This window comes from Lynx canadensis, chromosome X, assembly GCF_007474595.2.
Source record: "Lynx canadensis isolate LIC74 chromosome X, mLynCan4.pri.v2, whole genome shotgun sequence".
NCBI lineage: Eukaryota > Metazoa > Chordata > Mammalia > Carnivora > Felidae > Lynx > Lynx canadensis.
The window spans coordinates 14,463,248-14,485,961 of NC_044321.2; the positions used below are offsets into that span (position 1 = coordinate 14,463,248).

The 22,714-nt window shown below is 39.1% G+C and overlaps 1 protein-coding gene across 2 annotated transcripts in view; it reads left to right on the forward strand.

Moving 5' to 3' along the window:
* The window catches only part of CDKL5 (cyclin dependent kinase like 5), a 194,125-nt gene that overhangs the window by 116,395 nt on the left and 55,016 nt on the right, over positions 1-22,714 (forward strand). Inside the window, exons 4-5 of one of the 2 annotated variants that reach the window (XM_030305552.1) lie at positions 10,637-10,682; positions 22,231-22,367. In XM_030305552.1, the coding sequence (XP_030161412.1) occupies positions 10,637-10,682; positions 22,231-22,367 (183 nt within the window). Of the gene's footprint in view, positions 1-10,636; positions 10,683-22,230; positions 22,372-22,714 lie in introns of those variants that run through there. The other variant, XM_032592172.1, reaches the window with a different exon arrangement.

Consider the following 22,714-nt stretch of genomic DNA (forward strand, 5'->3'; position numbering starts at 1 on the left):
AAAGTCCCTCTATACCAAAGAATGTCTTTTTTTTTTTTTTTTTTTTTTTTTTTTAATTGTGCTAGGAAAAGTTATTTCTCTGTTAGGCTCTAGTGGGATTAGTAAATGATGCCCAAAAATAAGGATGACCTGGGCCAGCAGGATGTAAATTTTGAATTGGTGCTGCCGTACAGTGAGACATTTACACTGGGTCTTCCTCTGTCTTGTTCGGTACACTTTGGGACCAGTCATACATTATTTTTCACCCACATGCTTGTAGTCCAGTGGTAGAGTCAGACTTTTATCCAAGTGGTCATAAAATATGTGAAAGTGTCACTTTAGTAAAAATTACGAAGAGATGTTTGCCAAGAGAACATATGGGGCTTTAGACTTAGTCACAAGGCTGTGAGAAGGCTTCCCTGAGGAAGTGAGGAATTGTGCCAAGGTCTGAGAGAGAGGTAATTTAGGGTTGAGTGGGCAGGGGAGGGCAAAGCTTTTAGGAGCAAAGGGAACTATAGTAGGGGAGGTCTTGGGGACGATGGCTGTCGCTCACCAAGCAAGGAGGACCTAGGGAGAGGAGGCTAGAGAGCGTGCCCAGAGTGATCCCTTGATGGGCCTTGCTGGCTATGTGAAGGGGCTTTGACATAGTCTTTAAGGGCAAGGGAGTTTTACTAGAGTTTTAAGGGGAATGGTGGAGTGGAAACAGATTTCCATTTCTAAATAGCCACCTGGCTTTCCCAGTGGCAGACACATTTATATTTGAAGGGTTAGAAGGCTGGCTAGTACTCCATGTGGGAATGCAAAAGGCTTGGATTGGAATGGGAGTCAGGTAGAGCAGAACTGTGGACTGATTTGGGAAAGATTTATTTAGGAGGCTAAATTCAACAGCACTTGAGTAGACTTGGGGTTGTAGATAAGGGAGATATCAAGAGTGACTCTAAATATCTAGCTAGATATTTATCTGGTCACTGAGCTGTGGGGACAGGAGCCAGGACCAGGAAAAGAGGGAGTGGTTAGGCATTCTTCCTAGATATTTTATACTTCATTTATTGTCCTCTTATATCTCAATAAAGATTTATGGAGGGCATTTCCAGCACAGAGGGGGGTAGAAGGGGATTTGATGGAAATAATTTTTTTATGGAAATAAATGAGAAACTAGATTTTGTTACAGAGGAATTTTACTACTGACTTGGCTTGAAGGCAGTTGTTTTCTATGTGAGTCTTAAGATTCCACTTCCCCCATCTTCCTTTTTTGGCTGCTTGCTGTCTTGTGTTCTTGATAATGTATTAATATTTTCATGAGACAGTCCTCTTTCTAGAGGCTAAGCATGAAGTAAATTCATTATGAGTTTTCCTTGTAATACTTTTTAAGATGTAAGCATTTTTGTGAAGTACTCTTAGCATACAAATCATAGACAGTTTAGAATTTACACCAGTATTTCCTGTGACAGTATCCCCATAATGTAAACCTTTGTAGCAGTTTTGCTAGTTATTGGTGTAGACTTTGTGTGACTGCTAAATTGCTTTTGGCCGACTGAAAAGCATCACTGAATTTTTAACAAAAAGTAAATAATATATTTTCATCTATCTTTTGGTATATCTCACTGTATAATGTTTAAATGGGGCCATGTTACAAAAGTTATTATAAAAGTAAACGTAATCTCATTTTGTGAAAATGAGATGAGTGCAGACATTTTAGTCCCATGATTAATAGCTTTACTAGTTTTTGAAGAATTAGTCTTTTAATCATCTCATTTTCACCTAAAATTTCTTTTCACGGTATATAATTCTTTTTATTTAAAAAAAAATTTTTTTTAACGTTTATTTATTTTTGAGACATGGAGAGACAGCATGAACGGGGGAGGGTCAGAGAGAGAGGGAGACACAGAATCTGAAACAGGCTCCAGGCTCTGAGCTGTCAGCACAGAGCCTGACGCGGGGCTCAAACTCACGGACCGCGAGATCATGACCTGAGCCAAAGTCAGATGCTTAACCGACTGAGCCACCCAGGCGCCCCTATATAATTCTTTTTTTTTTTTTTTTTTAAATTTTTTTTTTCAACGTTTTTTATTTATTTTTGGGACAGAGAGAGACAGAGCATGAACAGGGGAGGGGCAGAGAGAGAGGGAGACACAGACTTGGAAACAGGCTCCAGGCTCCGAGCCATCAGCCCAGAGCCCGACGCGGGGCTCGAACTCACGGACCGCGAGATCTGACCTGGCCGATGTCGGACGCTTAACCGACTGCACCACCCAGGCGCCCCTATAATTCTTTTTTAAAGCTTTACTTGATCGCCTCAAAGTGGCCAGTGTCTCTTTTAAGGGGGAGTGTTAACGGTGGAACACCACAAAACAGTTAAAATGAATAAACTAGAGCAGAGTGTTTCATTGTCGGCACTTTGGACATTTGGGGCCGGGTAATTCTTTGTCATGGGGCAGTCCTATGCACTGTATGATGTTCAGCAGCAGCCCTGGGCTCTACCCAGTAGATGCCAATAGCCTCCTACCCTACCCCATTGTGATAACCAAAAGGGTCTAGAGACATTGCCAGATGTCCCCAGGCAAGGGGAGGGGCACAGTTGTCCCCAGTTGAGTGCCACTGCACTAGGTTTATGTTTAAATCTCAGAAACACAATGTTGTGTTTAAAAACAAAAAGCTGGGGCGCCTGGGTGGCTCAGTCGGTTAAGCGTCCGACTTCGGCTCAGGTCACAATCTCGCGGTCTGTGAGTTCAAGCCCCGCGTCGGGCTCTGTGCTGACTGCTCAGAGCCTGGAGCCTGTTTCAGATTCTGTGTCTCCCTCTCTCTCTGACCCTCCCCCGTTCATGCTGTGTCTCTGTCTCAAAAATAAATAAACGTTAAATAAATAAATAAATAAATAAATAAATAAATAAATAAATAACAAAAAGCTGTTGCAAAAAGATGCTCACAGTAACACGCCACTTACGTGATTTTCAATGTTCAAAACAGTAAAATCGTTTATGGGTAAATCCATTTGTGATAATAAAAACATGCATGGGGGAATGCCTGGGTGGTTCAGTCGGGTGAGTGTCCAACTTTGGTTCAGGTCATGATCTTGAGGTTCATGGGTTGCAGCCGCACATCACACTCTGTGCTGACAGCTCAGAGCCTGGAACCCGCTTCGGATTCTGTGTCTCCCTCTTTCTCTGCCCCTCCCTCACTCACACTCTGTCTCTGTCTCTCAAAAATGAATAAATGTTTCAAAAAATTAAAAAAAAATAAAAACATGCATGGGAGTGCTACATAACAATTTCAGGATAGAAGTTCCCTCTGAGGAGAGAAGGAATGGGAATGAATGAAGGTATATGTATGACATTTTACATTTCAGCGCGAGAGAGTGATCAGAAGCAAATAAACCAACATATTATCGACTTCAATCTGACCTGTTTTCTGTATATTTACATGGTCAATGTGCTTTGAACTCCTGCGGCCTATCATTTAACATTTGTTGTACTTTTAAACTATTTTCATAAACGTTAATTTACTGACATACATTATTACCAACGTATACACTTCTGTGTATGTGAGATGTTTCATTTACTCATGTCAAACCTAAGATGTCACATAAAACCTCATGTAAAGCAGGGGCCCAATAAACTGTTCTTAGATGACTGACTGAAATGCTCTTCTTATTGGCTATAGATTGTTTTCCTTCCTGATATGGTCTGAAGTACTTCAATTTAGTAGTTGATCTAACTTTTAATATTGGCAAACTATGGTAGTTTATAGGTGATAGATAATATAGGAAAAGAGATTTCTTGGAAAGCAGTCTAGTTTTTATCCTTGTGTATCCTGGTTAAAAATGTGTATTTCTATGGTACTTGGCAAACACATGTTAGTTCCATTGTATCTACCTGCCATGGAATGTATCCTGTGCTTGAATTTACTCCTATTTTATGTGTGCTCATAATGTAAAAATTAATCATTTATTTTAGAAGGTTTCTATGAAATAAGAGTCAGAATAAAGATGAAAATAGAGCAGACATTAGGAAACCATTAGAAAATTTTTATTGGTGATAGCATGTATTTTTGAGAAAAACACAGATGAGAAATAATGATGTCTCCCCACTGTGGAGGTGTGTATGTTTCAAAATATATCCTTCTTAGCAACAGAACTTAACATACATGGCTTGCAAAGGTGGTAGAGCATGACCATGGATGAGAGAGAAATGGCTTCCAGAATCAGATTTCATGGGTTTAAAGCCTTAGCTTTATTACTTCTCAGCTGTATGATCTTGGGGTAAAATATAGAAAGAACCTCATTAAAACTGTTGAATCAGTATGTTGTACACCTGAAACTAATGTAACATTGTATGTCAAACTATATTCAACCCCCCACCCCACACAGCTCAGTATATCCTCATCTATAAAAAAGTAAGTAAGTAATAAGTAAGTAAGATCCTCTTCAGAGTGTGATTTGAGAATTAAATACATGGGAAGCACTTAGCACAGGGCCTGGCACAAAAATACTTAAATAGCCTAAAATAAAGCTTGCTTTTTCAGGTACCATATCGGTCTATACTGTAACAATGTCTGTGTTTGTAGGGTTTTGCTTCTGTTGAAGGAGGAGCATTTCATTGTGTAAAAGCACTTAGGACATTTGGGATATTTGCATACAAAAAATGTGGATTGAAGTATTTTAAAATACTTAAGTATCAAGTTGTATTTCCTGCTATTTGGATGAAGAAATAAAGAATTTTTCCCAAGGTATGGCTTCCTCAGGGAAGAATTAATTACAAAATGAATTGTAGAGTATAACCTTTGGAATCCATGAATAGTAAAATCAAATCGCTATTTTTTTTTCTGTTCTCCTTTATAATGCATGTTGGGTATTTAAATTACAGAGCAAAACATTTAAAACAATGATTTCTGAGGCACCTAGGTGACTCAGTGGGTTGAGTGCCTGATTCTTGATTTCGGCTCAGGTTATGACCCCAGGGTCCTGGGACTGAACCCTGCCTCGGGCTCCACTCTGAGCATAGAGCCTGCTTGATATTCTCTCCTTCCTTCCCTCTGCTCCTCTCCCCCATTCTCTCTCCCCCGTCTCTCAAATAAATAAAATGGAAAAAAAAAAAAAAAAGATTCCCGATGCTTCCTTATAAAGTATATTACCAATTTAGAGAATTCAGTTTTCCAGAGCATAATTAAATCAAGTTATGTAACTATATTTTAAATAACTTAGTAAATTTTATGATTGTTAATACCAATTAGTTGTTTTGCCAACATCTTTTTTTAATGTTTTTATTTCTGAGAGAGGGAGAGAGAGAATGAGCGGGGGAGGGGCAGAGAGAGCGGGAGACACAGAATCCGAAGCAGGCTCTAGGCTCTGAGCTGTCAGCACAGAGCCGGACATGGGGCTTGAACTCACTAACTGTGAGATCATGACCTGAGCCAAAGTTGGATGCCCAACTTACTGAGCCACTCAGGTGTCCCATGTTTTGCCAACATCTGAGGGAACAGTTGATTCTGGCCATAAACCATTGACTAGGGAGCCTTAGAGAGTCACTAGCAGGAGTAAGGTTGGGTTACAAGTCTCTGTGTTCAGGATGGTTGTTCAGTGATTGAGGCATGATTTTTGTAGGGTAGAGATCTTGCGAATGATGAAAGAAATATAGACCCTCTGGATATTTTTCTATTTTTTACTACTCATAAAATTTATTTTTCATTCTCTTTCTAAATTTTTTTCAACGGAGGAAATTTATTTTGGTAAATGTTAAATGCCTTGGTATAGCTTGTTCACACATGGAGATAGCAGTACAGTTCAGGAACCTCTTTCTTTTTGCATTCCAGAGTCATATAATTGTAATTTTGAGACAAAATTAAGGGTGAGGTATGGAATTACCATTAATAACTTACTTATATATTTTATCACATCCTTAGTTTGTTGTTCAAAATGTCAGCTTTTAACTAACTCCTTGTTTAAACAAAGTGAGATACTGAAACAAGTAGCAAATTATGCCTATCATGCTGACTACAGCTGGTGACATTCTGTTGCAGACGTTGTGGGGGCAATGGCATGCTTTTGTGAATAAATTGAATTTAAAACAGTTTTTCAGAGCTATTTTTCATATATTTTTCTTCTTTGTCTATACCTATATGATGTGTAGCATCTCAGGGTGGTGGTAGTACAAGTAATAAAACTTGGTGTGTCTCCTCTTACCTCTCCATTACATACCCATGAAGAGATTTAAAAAGATAACCAAAAACTGATAAAATTTCTGTTAAGAAGCTAAAAATTGGTTGTTGGCCAAGTCCAGGGAGATGGATTGAAAAACACAGCCTTGAACATCATGCTCCTTATTCTACTTTCTGAACCAGAATAGGGCAAACTGTCAAAAAGGAGTGGGACACATACTGCTTTTGGGTAGCGCCCATGCCTGCTGGAGCTGGAAACAGGTAGCCGTCTCATGGTGGTAATTGTCATTTGACCCTGAGGGAGCTGGAGTTCTCTGTCCCCCAACTAGCCTACATCAGTACCTGTATTGCCAGAATTTTCCTGCAACGAAGCACCCCAAATACAGTATGGCATGAAGCAGAGAAGGGCTGGAGGCAGCAAGTTGAGTCGTAGGATTCACAGACTCCCATGGCAAGGTGTAGTGAGTGTAGAGTAGAGGGAACGGGATGTGCTAGGAAGTGTGGGTCCAGCGAACAACTTATTCTGGCAGCCCTTCCCCAGGTGATCCAGCCTCAGAGCAGCCAACACAACCAGAGGAGTGTTTGCTGGGAACCCAGGTTTTGAAATTGGGCTCGGTTGCATCAGTCGGCCTTTTGATGCTCGGGAAGCTGAAAAACCCAACTAACTTTTTGGTTGTCAGATGCCAGGCCTAGTGCATCTCTTCCAATCTTTAAAAAAAAAAAAAAAAAAAAAAAAAAAAAAGGCAGGGAGGTGTACCTTATGAAAAGATAGGGCAAGACAAACAAAACACTGCTCTGAAGATTTAGAAGCAACACGTAGTTCTAAAAATGGTTTTTTGTAACAAGCAGATGAACACTCCTGAGGGAGAGCCAGAAGGATATGACCTCTATGGTGAGAACAAGTTGAAACAAGGCAAAAATTATCAAAGCCAGCTGAAATAAGAAGATAAACCAGAAATGAAGAAAGTAAAAGAGCAAAATTGATGCAACAGTTTTGATTAATTCACTCGTGAAATAGTCATTCGTGAAATATTATTGAACCTACTATGTGCCTGCTATTCTAGGCACTTACGCAGTAGTGAATAAACCATACAAGGCAATTATGAAAGGTCCAACCTAAAAGTTACAAGGTTTCTGGTGAAAAAATATTAGGAAAATAGGTTTAGAAACAACATTTAAGGTTGCTAGAAGAAAACTTTTCTAAGTTCATTGATTTCCAGGTAATACTAGCTCAAAACCTCCCCCTCCCCCTCCCCCTCCCCCCCCCGATACTGTCTTCTGGACATACTTTGGTTAATTTAAAATTTTTATTCCAAAGAAAAGAAGTCCTAACAGGATCTAGGCAGAAACAAAGTTACCTATGTTAAAAATCAAATTGGCCCCTGACTTTATTTTCTTCTTCTTGTGAGAAGAAAGTGTATGGAGAAGAAGTACATGGATTTTGTTAGAGACTTTTTACTCCTATGTGCTGGAAAGTTGCTTTAATAAATGTACAAACGTACAATGTCTGTGATGTGCATGGCACTTTGCAGGGCTTTGCAGTGCATAAGATTTTATAGGGACCCCGAAGATGGTGGAGAACGTAAGGTCGCCTTCCCAGGAATTCTGTGCCTGCCAAGTTGCCATTCGTGTGTGAGAGAACTTGGACATATGTCATGACTTTCCTCAGAAAGCTACTCAAAGATGCACACTGAGCAGAATCTTCATGCAAATTGAGCTCTAAACAAGTGTGAAAACCACAGTAGAAAAGGACTGGAGGTAAAGATTGAAGCTAATAAAATATGTAAAGAAATACAGATTACATATAATAGCTCATGTGTGTATAATTACAAATTAAATACAACAGCCAAATCTATTCTCAAAAATAAATTTAACAAAATGGTAAAAGAAGAACCAGGGTCTATAATCCCAGATTAATTTAAAACAGTTTCAGGTCACAACAGTCTAAATTGGTTCTGATATAAGAATCAACAGATCAATAGTGTAGACTAGACTAGAAAACTCTGAAAGAAAATCTAGAGCATGTATGTAAGAATGCTAGGAAACAACAAAGAACTAAAAATCCATGGTAAAGAGTATTGGGAAAATTGATTCAGTATTTAGAATTCTGTTGAATATAGATTCCCTCACTATGTTAAATTACAGGTGGATTAAATAAATTATAGGTGGATAAAGACTTAAGGAAAGAAATCATTAGAATATTGAGACATAACTGTGGATGAATATTAACCATACTGAGGCTAAGTAAGGACTTTGAACACAAAAGTAGTGGACATAAAGGCATATATCAATAAATGTGACTGTGATAATAAGTTATTTTCAACAACAACCAAGCCCTAAATAATTCAATGATCACATTAGTCTAGGGAAAATATTTGTAACAAAATTTGGCAACAGGTTCACATCCATGAATCAACAAGAAAAATATTAACTTTAGTAGACCTTTTTTCACTTACCAGTTGATAGAAGGAAACTTCTCTGACCTCACTGATGTCTAAAGACTTTTTCCAATGATTGTATTTACTGTTAGCTGTGGTCATAGGATGGGTATTCTTATATACTGCTGAAGTGATCTGTGAAATGATATATTTTTGGGTATCAGTTTTGGCAGTATCAGGAGCCTTTAATGTTCATACCATTTGACCCAGTTATATCACTCGCCGAATTTACTCTATGAAAAATAAAGAAGCAGATGTTAAAGTATGTTCATTGACCAAACAGTTAAATAACGATACATTAAAAATGATGGTTTTAAAAATTATTCAATGACAGGTTAAAATGTACCTCATGCAGTATCAAGTGAAATAAAAGCAACATGTAACACCATATACAATATTACAATTCCAATTTGAGAAAACTTTACTGGAAGAAAACAAACCAAAATACTAGCAAGGGTTATGCCTTTTATATTTTAGGTTTTCTGTAATGAGTTTGCATTATTTTTATAAGCAGTTTGAATAAAAGTGAAATGTTAAATTCTTTCCAGCACCTTCTGCTCTTAAGTGCATGTAAGTTTCCACCAGACATCGAAGTGATTTTATATAGAAAACTTCATCTCTTTGGCTTCATTCTTTAAGTAAATATATAAACTGTATTGAGTGAGAGGGAGGGAGAGAGAGAGAGAGAGTTGAGAGGATTTCCATGATATTGGTGAAAGAGTAACTTTTATACAGTGAATTCTATTTATGAGATGCCAGAAATTAATGCATTTCTTTCTTCAAGGTGATGTAAATAAGTTCGTTGTCAGTTTAAATTTGTAGTCCTATCATAAGCAAATTTGAACTAAGTGAGACCTTTTATAAAATCAGACAAAGGTAATACTTAGGATGCAACAAAATGATGCCTGTGGGTCTCCATTTAGAGTGCAGTATAGGATGAAGCATGACCTGGAAGAACTCTGCCCTGCAATGCGAGCATTTTGACTCTCCCTGAATGCGTGTATAGTGCTGCGTCTTTCTTTGTGCCGGGAGCAGAGTTTCCCAATAGGGCGTGTTCTTTCCCTTATACCTTGTACCTTGTTGGTTATTGCCTGCTAGTGCATGCATTTGTAAAGACTTTGTTTTGATGCAGTGACAATCTTTTATTAAAAGATTTGCTCCTACAGATCTGAAAGTATAGCCACTTAGAGTACAAAAGAGCAGACCTGAGTCATTCAGAAGACCTTTCTTTATAACATATTGGCTTTGAAGAATGTATATATTATTTTGCCAAAAGCTTTTTTATTCCTTTTTTAGACCAGAATAACACATGAGTTATTTAACCTCGTGGTACTTAGCTCTGAGCATTTTTATTTCCTTTCCAGCCTTCATTTTCTTCTCCAACCAAAAAAGACACACAAAAATTTTTTTGCAATGTTTCCGTTTAAAGTGGGGTTTTGCTCACAACCCACTTGTGTTCAGGAGAAGGAAATAAAGGCAAGAGTGGGGGTAGTGATTGGTATTTGGCAGCAGATGTTTGTCTCTCTTTGGGTTTGAAATGACTATCCATAGAGAAGAACTGGGGAACTAGGCTTGTTAGGAAAAGTAAAGTGAAGGGCGGAGACTCAGAAGGGGAACTCTGTTACCCGCAACTACCAAGTATTGTAGAAGCCTTTTCTTTGCTATAGAAGCCTAATTAAAATGTGCCCCTGAGTTTCAGAAGGAACTACAGATGATGGTAAATATTATATTATATCAGTCATCCTGGCACTTTTTTTTTAGCGTCCAGACATTAACACTTATATGGTTTATTCATGGTCTATTGCCATCTCTGCTCTCGGTTCCCTTCTCTCTCCCTTTATTTTTCCCTTCTCTGACAATGTCTGCAGGGTGCTTAGAAAGAGAGTTTTGGAACCAGGAAATGAGGGGCTGGGAAAGAAGAGGATCTTTTTTTTTTTTTTTTTTTTTTTTTTTTTTTACACTCTCTGGTTTCTTGCCCTCAGTCTCCAAATATACCCCGACACTGATGGGATTCCCAGTTTCAAAGACACTGAGGAATGACTTTCTGCCTCTTTTTTCCTTTGCAGGAAACACATGAAATTGTGGCAATCAAGAAATTCAAGGACAGTGAAGGTATACGTGTGTGTGTGTGTGTGTGTGTGTGTGTGTGTGTGTATCTGTCTTTTTCTTTTTGTATTTAGTCCTTGTGAACAGAATGTAGAAGAGATGGGATCTAGCTGATTAGCCTTTGTTCCTGAAATTTTAACATCTGCATCTCAGAAAGTGAATATAGCATATTTATTATCATGCTTTGCTTTGAAACATCTAGCTCCTCCTGTGTAAATCAAATCTCATGATATTAGAAAATTTATCATGTAGGGGCGCCTGGGTGGCGCAGTCGGTTAAGCGTCCGACTTCAGCCAGGTCACGATCTCGCGGTCCGTGAGTTCGAGCCCCGCGTCAGGCTCTGGGCTGATGGCTCAGAGCCTGGAGCCTGTTTCCGATTCTGTGTCTCCTTCTCTCTCTGCCCCTCCCCCATTCATGCTCTGTCTCTCTCTGTCCCAAAAATAAATAAACATTGAAAAAAAAAATTAAAAAAAAAGAAAATTTATCATGTATTTTAAGGTACAGTCAGCACTGGAAATCTTGCTTCAAATGCTAGGTAGAAGGCATGCTATTTATAAATATTATTAAAATGAGAAAACTGATTTGAAATAAATATTTTTGTGAGTTCACATAAGTAGGAAGGGCTGTGTGAAGGGCTTTGGTATTGATTACTATGATCTTCGGTTCTTAGAAATACAAGGATAAGTAGTATGTAAATGGTATCAAGAAAGTGATTTTGTATTTAAAATGACTCATTGGAAGAATAAAAGCTTTTCAAGAAGAAATACCATAGTTGGGGTTCTTGGTCACACGTCCAGACCATTTCAGATGGAGTACTAAAATTACCCTATGCTGGGGCACCTGGGTGGCTCAGTTGTTTAAGCGTCTGACTCTTGATTTTGGCTCAGGTCATGATCTCACAGTTTGTGGGATCAAGCCCTGTGCTGGGGCTCTGCGCTGACATCACAGAGCCTGCTTGGGATTCTCTCTCACCCGCTGTCTCTGGCCCTCCCCAGCTTGCATGGACATGCACACGAGCTCTCTCTCTCAAAATACATACGTAAACTTTAAAAAAGAAAGAAACGTTAAAAAAGTTACCCTATGCTGGGCAAGAAAATTTTAAATAAAGCACTAAAAAAAAAAAATGTACAAAAAATAAATAAAGCATTTCAGTAGTTGATTAGGTTTTAAATCTAGATTATTGGCCATCTAAGGATAGCCTAGTAGAAAAACTTACCACGAAGACATGCATGGCCTTTGAGAAGCTCTAGGCAGCATTTTGCCAATTTTCTTCCTACAGAGATCCACAGAAATATTTTTTTTACATCCTAATCCAGTATCCACATACATAATGTCCTATATATAACTGAAGTAAAAGTATCACAAAACTATTTTACTAATGGAAGGTTCTTCATTTTTTGTTGTTTCCTGCTCATATAAATTCACATAAATGCCTATTTGTGGCATCAGATAACATCGATTTTACCACTGAATCATAACCTGCCTTGTGGAAAATAGTGCCCCAGGGTAAGAGGCACTAGCATAGCATTAACTTTTGTATCAAATTGGAAGTATGACAATGGCAGTCGTAGCCTACCTTTATCAGCACACATTGACTACACACCGTAAGCCTCTATATTTGTGAACAGTTTCATCACCCATACTTTAGACACTTAGCAAACATTAAATAACAAAAAGGGCTCACTAACAATGTCCTGGTGTAGATTCAGTAGTATTTGATATATCCCAACTCTGATGTGCTGGTTATGTGGAGCACACGCATCATCTGGGAAACCTTAGCAGCCGTTGTCTTGCCAGCCTTAAAGAGAATGCAATAAAAAAAGCTTTTAGCTTGTTCTAAAGTGCGGTGGGGGGGGGGGGGACTTGCTTCAAAGGATATACCTGTAGTCTGACAGGAAGCAATAGCCCCAGGCCAGTCCACTCTGAGACCATTGGAAATGAGCTCTTTGAGCAGTGGCTTTGGGCTGACCACAGGTGTCCAAGAGACAAATGGTGATCTACTAAAAAGAGTGGTTGCAACAGTAGATCAAAGCATAACCTTTGCCTTCATGTAAAGACTTCTGGCTGTGCATTCATCTTGTAAGGCACGTCGTCAAGCATCAGTTAACCACCAAAAATAATAATTGTCATGAAGTTTTTGAAAAGCAGTACAAACTAGGCCACGTATGCCATTGCTTTAAAGAAAAAAAAACCTGCCATATTCTTCACAATCTCTGTTCTGTTCATACCATTTCTTAGCTTCAGTTAAATAATGTGTTTGTACCTGTTGTGATGATATCTTCAGAGTGGTAATCAATAACATCTGTTTAAATGTATTGAGCCCTGAGACAGGTGCTATGAAAGCCCTGAAGAATAAATCAGGGTGATTTCAAGAAGCTTAGTAGAATTAAGACCTGTAAGTAAATAGCAGTAAAACAGAGTAGAAAGCAGTCAGTGCCTGAATGAATTTGTTTAATTTTGAGGCAAGAGACATTGTTTCTAGCTGTGGTATCCTGGGAATGTATGAATAGTGTAGACATTATAGGAAACATTTGATCAGCCCTTATTGCTGTGCACTGACAAAGCATGAATCCCCTCTGCCCTCCTCTCTGCCAGACCATTATCAGTTACCATACCTTACAGGCATTGCAGCCTTGTCACCCATCCACCTTGCAGATGGACACCTTTGTAGGTACGCCCATATATACTTCTGGATACTTCCTAAACATTACTGTGATAGAATCTAAAGACATGCAATTATTCATAACTTTTTAGTTCCAGTTCTATTCTAGGCACACTTTTCAACTGTTTCTAGCTCTCCCTGGGAGATATCATACTCTCTGTTCTGTCTTAACCCTTTCCCTCCTGCCTGAGTAGAATCTTTTTTTGTTGTTGTTAACATGGAAGCAAGAGCTTTTTTTAAATAGTTGTTTCTTTGTTTGTTTGTTTTGAGAGAGAGCGAGAAGGCAAACCGGAAGAACAGAGAGAAGGAGAGAGAAATCCCAAGCAGGCTCTGTGCTGCTGTCAGCACAGAGCCCAAGGCGGGGCTTGAACTTAGAAACTGTGCAATCTTGACTGAGCTGAAACCAAGAGTTGACGCGTAACTGACTGAGGCACCCAGGCACCCCACTGCCTGAGTAGAATCTTGCTTAGTGGAATATGTGTGGTGAAAAATCCTTTTGGAATGTGAAGTGTATGTAGATAGTTTAGTACAGATGAGAATGTCCATTCAACCCCTATGTAAACCACTTAATTCTGAACCATTCTATCACCTTAAATTTCAATCAGGAAAATTCTAATAAAAAGTAGAGTTTCATCAGAATATCCTTAATGTCATATAGCTCTCATTAATCTCTTTTATTAGTTTCTCTGAAAATATTCTGTTGATATTATTATGACCCTTCTAAAACCCAGTGTTTAAAAATTTTTGTGAAGGTCATGAAATAATCCTGTAAAAACATTGTTACACTGAAATAGGATCTGAACTTGGTCTGATTTGCATTCAAGCTAATCCAGTATTCTCATACTGATGATATGAAGGGATATTTTATGAGTATATATTACTTTCTGTTAGCTTTAAAAGATTATGATCATGTCCTATTTTCTTGTTAAATTTGTAAATATTTCAACACATTTTTATAAAATGTTTTTGAAACTACATAAGGTAGGACCAGTATTTTGTTCAAGCTGTCCTTGTTATCCCAGGATAATAGATCACTACCTAAAATGGGAACTAACCTTAAATAGTAAATAAAAGGTTAGATTGGGACTTTTAAGTTGAGAAAATGGAACAAAAATTATGAAAATACGTTTACTTCATTTTATAGTTAACACAATTTAGATTATAATAGCTATTTCTTAGAAAAAAGAATCCAGTGTTAACTTTTTTGAGGGAGGGGTAATTTTTGCAGTAAAATTATAGGCTAGGACAATGAATGACTTTCATAATGATAAAAAGAGGCTTATTAAAAAATATACAAAAAGCTTTGTCAGTTTTATCTTTATTTTTGTATGTCCCTGTCTTTCTGACTACATCCTTGTCAGTATTTTGCTCTCTAGTTGTTAGCTATTAGAACTCTATCAATATGGATAAATATCCATATCTTTTGTCTATGATTCTCCTACATACTGGGTAGGGATTAAAACCTCATGTTAAAAATGAGTACTGTGTGAGTGATGACACTTTTATCTGAGATCACTTCATTAGTTAATAGTTTTTTGTTTTGATGACTTTTGCTGCTTTTAAAAAATATTTTTAAAAAATGTTTGTATTTTTGAGAAAGAGAGAGACAGAGAGACAGAGGGAGTGGGGGAGGGGCAGAGAGAGAGAGGGAGACACAGAATCCAAAGCAGGCTCCAGGCTCTGAGCTGTCAGCACAGAGCCCGATGCGGGGCTTGAACTCACGAACCGTGAGATCATGACCTGAGCCGAAGTCGGACGCTTAACCGACTGAGCCACCCAGGTGCCCTGACTTTTGCTTCTTTATACATCATTATAAATGCAGAGTTTCAGATAATGAATTCTTAATGATACCCTGAGTGATATAGTATTATGAGTTTGTCTATTAATGTAAGTTCTCACAGAGAAACATTAACTATAAACACCTAACCAACCAGAAGTCTTCAAAGGATTAGTTCTATTCAGTATTTGGGTTTTCTGAGAAGAGAAAAATGACCCCAGACTAAAAAGGTACTAGAGATTATTTAGTTAAAAGATACATTTTGGACTATGTATAATGATAGATTTAGCCTAATTCATCTCCCCTTCCTATAACTACAATTGTCTACAATGAGATTTGATGTCCGAATGATAATCTTCTGTCACTGTTGGACCAGCATTCTCATGCGCACACGTGTACAGATGTCTGTCATTCTCAATTTATTAAATAATCCAAGAGCAGTGATTTAGAAAAGATAGATTTGAGTGAACAAGAGTTAAAAATGTTGTCTGCTCATCCTTTACTTGAGGAGGTCCTGTGATCTAGGATTTATCTTTTATTAAAAAAAATTTTTTTTTATGTTTATTCATTTTTGAAAGACAGAGACAGAGCACAGGCAGGGGTGGGGCATAGAGAGAGGGGGACACAGAATCTGACACAGGCTCCAGGCTCCAAGCTGTCAGCACAGAGCCTGATGCGGGGCTCGAACCCATAAACCACGAGATCATGACCTGAGCCAAAGTCGGACACTCAACTGACTGAGCCACCCAGGCACCCCTAGGATTTATTTTTGATGTATATTTGCATCTTCTGGTGTGACAACATCTTTTGCTTCTTAGGACTTTTCAGTCTTTCCCTAAAAGTACGGGTGATGGGGTGAGGAGGGATCCTCCCTACTTGTTACATGGCAAGGAAGCTGATTCTCAGGGAGCTGTATAGCAGTCCACAGTTAAGATGGAATTTAGGTTGTATCTCTGCTTTTATATCAAATTAAAAGGCTTGCATTTCATATCCCGCTGTTTATCTTTTCTGTAAATAAATACATTTTCTCTTGGAATGGACATATTCTTTTTATTTTTATTTAAAAAAATTTTTTTTTTTTTTAAATTTTTTTTCAACGTTTATTTATTTTTGGGACAGAGAGAGACAGAGCATGAACAGGGGAGGGGCAGAGAGAGAGGGAGACACAGAATCGGACGCAGGCTCCAGGCTCTGAGCCATCAGCCCAGAGCCCGATGCGGGGCTCGAACTCATGGACCGCGAGATCGTGACCTGGCTGAAGTCGGACGCTTAACCGACTGCGCCACCCAGGCGCCCCTAAAAAAATTTTTTTTAACGTTTATTTATTTTTGAGACAGAGAGAGACAGAGCATGAACGGGGGAGGGTCAGAGAGAGAGGGAGACACAGAATCCGAAACAGGCTCCAGGCTCTGAGCGGTCAGCACAGAGCCTGACGCGGGGCTTGAACTCACGAACCGTGAGATCATGACCTGAGCCGAAGTCGGACGCTTAACCGACTGAGCCACCCAGGCGCCCCGGACATATTCTTTTTAAACATGAGAGAATGTGTAATTGGTCATCCATTCTTTCCTCCAATTTATTTCATCCTTATCTCTACTCAGACATTAGAAAGCTCTATCCTGATTTCTGGATTGAGGGAATTCTGGTCACATTTTTGCATAATGGTATAAAACAAGAGCTCATAGTCTTTGCTCCTTAAATTCAAGAACTTGATTTCTCTGTAGGAGAGGCCTTGAAACAAATTTTCCCACCTTTGGTTAAACAGAATTCAATTAACTAAGCTTGAACATTCTGGCCAGTCATGATTTCACCAGACTTTCTTTTAATGTCCAAAATGGATCTCTTTCAAGCTTCAGGGGTTCTTCTAGGATTTGATGAACATTTGCACCCTTCATAATTTAATACATTTCCATTGTGCTCTACCCAGTCTCTGCTGAATTCATCTTTTTTAGTATATATGATAGCAGCACCACCATTCAAACCCCCTTGGCCGTGTTAATCGCCCTCTTGTTGGTATTCCTTCTTCAGTCAGGGCAACCCTTATGGTATCCTGATGATTTTGTACAAGGATGGGTTAGCTTTTTTTCCCCCTCCCATTGTACCTGTTTAAAGGTCCATTTTGGGGGGCCTCTTTGTCTATACAAGAATGTCAGGTTTATGATTTCATAAAGTAGGTTACAGCTATTTCTGGGTTTCTTTTCCAAGCCCACAGTTCTTTAAAAATAGAGTTACAATAGAGTTTCTGTTCATCTTTAGGTTTTTCTCTTTTTATTACTTTGCATTACTTTTGCTCCTGTGACTTTTTTTTCTTAAAAATTGTTTTTCTTTTAACTTTAGTGAATCTCCCTTCTTGATTCTTAGTGTGTTAACTTGCCTAATTGGCAAGCTAAAAGCAGGTTAGTTCTTTGTTTTTTTCTTACTTAACGTCCTTCTTCTACCCTGCCATTTAATCATCAGTCAAAAAAATTTATGTAACATTGTCAGACTTGCTGCCTGTGCTAAGGTAAACACCCTCAGTGGAAACTGACGACCAAGCCCATTAGCATGCACATAAGCAGGACTTGCTCGGATGCACTGGGTCTTAGAGCTGCAAGGACCTTCGAATCCTCTAGTAGAAGCCCAATTCCTGTTTATAGCCAAGGAACCCACGGTCCAAAGCTGTACAGTCAGTATGTGATTAACTGGGAAAGATGCAGGCCTCAGGATCTTTGAGTTTTTCTTCCATCCATACCATGCTGCTTTGCCACTCAGCTAAGCAGTAGCAGAGTGTAGACCCGGACCTGGGTGTTCGACTGACTCTCTAAAGCTTGCTCACTACCATCTACCGTGTTGCCTGTGTCCCTTTGTTCTACTTAGTGTGGCATTCCCTTCCCTCAGCCCGAGGAAGCTATTCTTTATAGACTTGGGTTCTTCATTTGTAAACTGGAGGAGCCTTGCCTATGTAAAGAATCCACAGGATTATCTCAACTGGAAGGCAGGGATTTTTGTGCTCACTTGAGTAGGCTGTGCCAGCACCTTTAAAAAATTGCCTCACTAAAGAGCTTGGCTACTTTCTGAACCTCTGAGGTGAGAAGCATGTGTAAGTGGAAAGTATATTCCTTTTCTTCATCATCCGATCGTTTAGTGCTGCAATTTCATCAAAGTACAGGGTAAGCCAGGAACCTTAAAAGTACTTAGAGAAACAAAAATGATAGGATATACCAAGTAATGACGAGTGTGCATTTTACTTGCACTTAGGGAATTAATAATTCTGCTTCCTGTCTGTTCCCATTCATTACATTCTTAGTGCTGAAGTGCTTACCTCAACTTTGGATATCTATGACAGGCATAAATTAGAGTAAAGCCTTCATTTCCTAAAAAAGATAGGCAGCTCAAATGAGGTGGTTTTGGCCCCACATGCTAAGTGATTTTGTGAACTTCTTTTTCAAGATTAATTTCTCTTTTCTCTCTAGCCATTTTTACGTAGAGTCAGTATAGATTTGAATGATGTCTATATAACAAAGCATCAAAATTCGGTGAGGTTTAGGCTCATAATCAATGAGATTTTAATGGAAAGAAATCATTGGTTATTAGATTTGGAAAAAGCCATGGGATTTTTTAGGGTGTGTGTAGACGGGGAGTGTGCCCATTTATTTTGTTATTTTATGAATGAAAAGTTAAGTGGCTTGCCCAACATCATATGTCACAGTGTTGGTTATTTAACGGGATCCAAACTCTAGGTCTCCCAAATCCTACTCCAGTGTTCCTTCTTCTAAAACCATTCTACTTCAGCCATTCTGAGGTAGCTTTATCTGTTAGCAAAGTAAAATCGCCACAAGTTGCTAATAATTCAAAGCTCTCTTTTTCAGTTGCTTTTCGAGTGCCAAGAATTCACCAAGCAGTTGACTAGAAAAGATACACCAGCTGTATTTACTTTTGACTTAGTTGCAAGATTTTTTTGTACCCAGCTCCAGTATAGCTTACGGATGTTATTAATGAATGGTTAAATATATATGTGTTCGTGACCCTTTTTAGTACTTTAAGTTTTCTGGAGCCCCATTTTTTATAATCACATATTGTAGAAGACAACCAGGCATAGTGGTATATAGGGAAAAAGAAATTTGGTTTGTCTTACTGCCCGAAAAGCTGCCCTCTCAACGTTCTAGAGAGAAGATTGAAAGTACCGTACTCAAAACTGAGAGGGAAAGTGCCTCTTGTTTGCCATCACATCGCTGCTTCCCACGTCTTAAGGGAATGAGGGCTAGCCACATAGGAGTGAAGATTTCCTCATGACATCAGTGGATGTGTTTGTGTCAGAAGTATTTATTGATCCCTTCTTTGTGCCGGGTGCAGTCCTAGGTGGTTGAGTGTGTATTGTTGAACAGCAGAACTTGGGCCTCTCCTCCTAGAGCTCTTGGTTTAACAGAAAGAATAGCAGCTCTTGGTCTGCAAAAGAATAGGTTCAGTGTGGTAAGGAATAATAGGGGTGGAAGCCTGCTTTGGTTTAGTGATCTGGGTGAAGCTTCTGAGGAGTGCTGTTCAAACTGAATCCTGAAGAAGAGCCAGCCCTGTAAGGAGTCTGGGTTGTAGAATGAGAGTTCCAAGCAGAGGGAACAAGTTAAAAGGCCCTAAGGTTGAAAAAACTAAGTTGGGGCTATTTGGAGAACTGAAAGACTAATGTGGGGTGGGAAGGATATGAAATGGGGAATGGAAAAGCAGACAGGAACCAGGTTGTGAGTAATCACTATATTTGTATTGGATTATCTCCTTTAGTTAGAAGATCATTTGCTTTGTATCGAGACCTTTGTGGCATTCTGTGTCTTAGAGATAGGTGAACTTTGGTTTGATTACCTCAGTCTCAAAAGTAACCCAGATGGGGTAGCCTTCCTCATAAGACTAAAGGCTGTTAGTGTTTTAGTAATTCTAAAAGTCACCAAATACCACTTATCTGGCTCAGCCCCATTTTGCAGAACAGCTGGACCTCTGTCCCACCACATTCCTGTAAGCCACTTTGGGAGGTCCCCTGATCACATTCCCCCTACTGCCAGGTGACCCCCATGGTGTCATACTCTTTTCCCCTCATGGGGGCCCTGTGAGTCCCTAGTTCCCAGTCGTCCCCCCTCCTGATGTTGGCTGGGCTGGCTCACTGCTTATGCCACTGTCAACCTATCCTACTGCTGCTTCTTGCTTTCTGATAGTATCTTTCTATGTCCTTTCCTAATCTGTGCTCCAGGGCTCCCCAACAGTTGTGTTTTTTGTGTGTTTTTTTTTTTTTTTTGTGTGTGTGTGTGTGTGTGTGTGTGTGTGTGAAGTAGGGAGAATATTTCACTTGTGTAACCAGTTCACAAAGGAGTGTTGACTTTCTGTTCCCTGTTTATTACAGATACTCTTGTGCTACAAAGCCCTTGCGTTTATTACAGTCTCTTGATTCTTTAAACTCCGTTTCAATGGGGGCTGGGAGATAGGCTGGGATAGAAAATAATCTGAGAAGTACTCCTGGCACCTAATTTAGAATCTTCTCTCCCCATTTAGCCCCATCAGCCTTTTTCCTCTTGTGTACCTTGCTTTAGGAGGCATTTCTTCTTAGAAGGCATTTTAATCTTTCTCATCCTCATCCCCAAACTCTCATTTTCTTCTTCCCTGAACCTGAAGGAGGTTGAATATACCTGAACCTGAGGGTCATAAAACTTGGATTCTCAAGCTAGGATTTTGACTCTGACCCCAAATGTTGGAGACAAATGTGTTTTAGAATTCACAACTTCCAGGTTTTGGAATGGAAATATGGCATGCTACTTTAGCACCCTGTAATAAGATGCTGTTTCTTTTATTATTAGTGTTTATTCATTTTTTTTGAGAGAGAGACAGAATATTAGTGGGGGGAGGGGCAGAGAGAGAGGGAGACACAATCTGAAGCAGGCTCCAGGCTCTGAGATGTCAGCACAGAGCCTGACGTGGGGCTTGAACTCACGAACCATGAAATCATGACCTGAGCCGAAGTTGGACGCTTAACTGACTGAGCCACCCAGTCGCCCCAGTAAGACACTATTTCTGAAGCAAGCACCTGAATGTTCTTACTAAGTGGGATAAACAAAGACTAGGTGGTCTCATGTCAGTTTAGATTTTACCTCTAAAGAGATTTGCCATATACTTGGAGAAAGTGTTCAGTTTTTAGATGGATTTTTGAAATTGCAGATAAAAGAATTATGAACCTGTATTCTTGTGTGTGTGTGTGTGTGTGTGTGTGTGTGTGTGTGTACACATTCATATGTGTATATATGTAAACATGGTAGTTAGCATTTCCAGGCTACACCTAAAGGTATCATAAAAACTCACTAAAAAAGAAAAGTATTACCTTCCTTACTCCCCTGCCAATTCATCCATTAGAGTTAATGTGACTTCTGTCCTTCCTCCATGCCTGTGGGGGTTATCGTGAGTGAAGTTGATCATATGGAAGGCTATATTGGTTCAGCATAAGTTCTCCGTCCCAGTACAGCTACACCATCTGGGATGGACAGGTGGACATGCCACAGGAGGACAGCAGGAACCTATAGCAGCTGCTGTTCAGAGAGATCAGACTCTCCTAGAATTCCCTGCAACTTGACTACGAGCTGCATGGTGGGTGCCTGGCATATGACCTCTGCTCACTGAGGTGACTCACATGCAGCCGGAGAAATAAAATGTTCTTTTAAGCCAAAGCTTCCGGCTAGAGTTAAAAACATCAGCTGCTACAGATGCTGCCTAGAGGCTGCTCTGCACACTGATACCATCGATTCCTTTTTACTCTTTTAAACTCCTCCTTTGTCAGTAGGAAGTGTTAGAATTAAAATGACAGTAGATTGATATGTTGTATCTGTAAGTCTGTGTTTACACATACCCTCTGCAATACGGAGTACAAGAAAACATAAGGGGAAAATTAGGTTCATGCTGGTCAAGTAAGCCTTTTCTTCTTTAAGTGGCTAGTTCTTGATCCTTTCAACAAGAAAATGTGATATTTATTCTTCCATCCTTGAACTTCTTATGCAGAAAGTACTCAAAGTGGAAAGTAAAATTGGTATGTTTTCATTGTTTTTAGAATTTTTTCAACAGTGGTTTGAAAGCTTTAATTTTACTCTTCTCCACCATTGTTTACATTCTAGAAAATGAAGAAGTCAAGGAAACGACTTTACGAGAGCTTAAAATGCTGCGTACTCTCAAGCAGGAAAACATCGTGGAGCTGAAGGAAGCCTTTCGTCGGAGGGGGAAATTGTACTTGGTGTTTGAATATGTTGAAAAAGTAAGTCACTAATTGATAGTATGGAATTTGCCTGATTCTTTTATGTAGGGTCATTTCTGACACTGTTCAAGGAAGTATTATTGTCTAGTATGATTTGTCAGTGTACTCATAATCTCAGTACTTTAAAAATGAATTTTTTATCCATAATCATTAGAAGCCCTGAAATATATTGAAGGGTTTTGCGCAATTTAACTGTACGGAGTTCATCTTAAATTTCAACAGTGTATTGATTTGGCTTCTAAAATCTTAGAATCTGTGTTCAACAGGTAATTTTTAGATGTACTTTATTTAAATTAAACCGAGGCAAGGCCTCTGAGGGAGAGACAAGTAAGTTGACAGTGATGGCA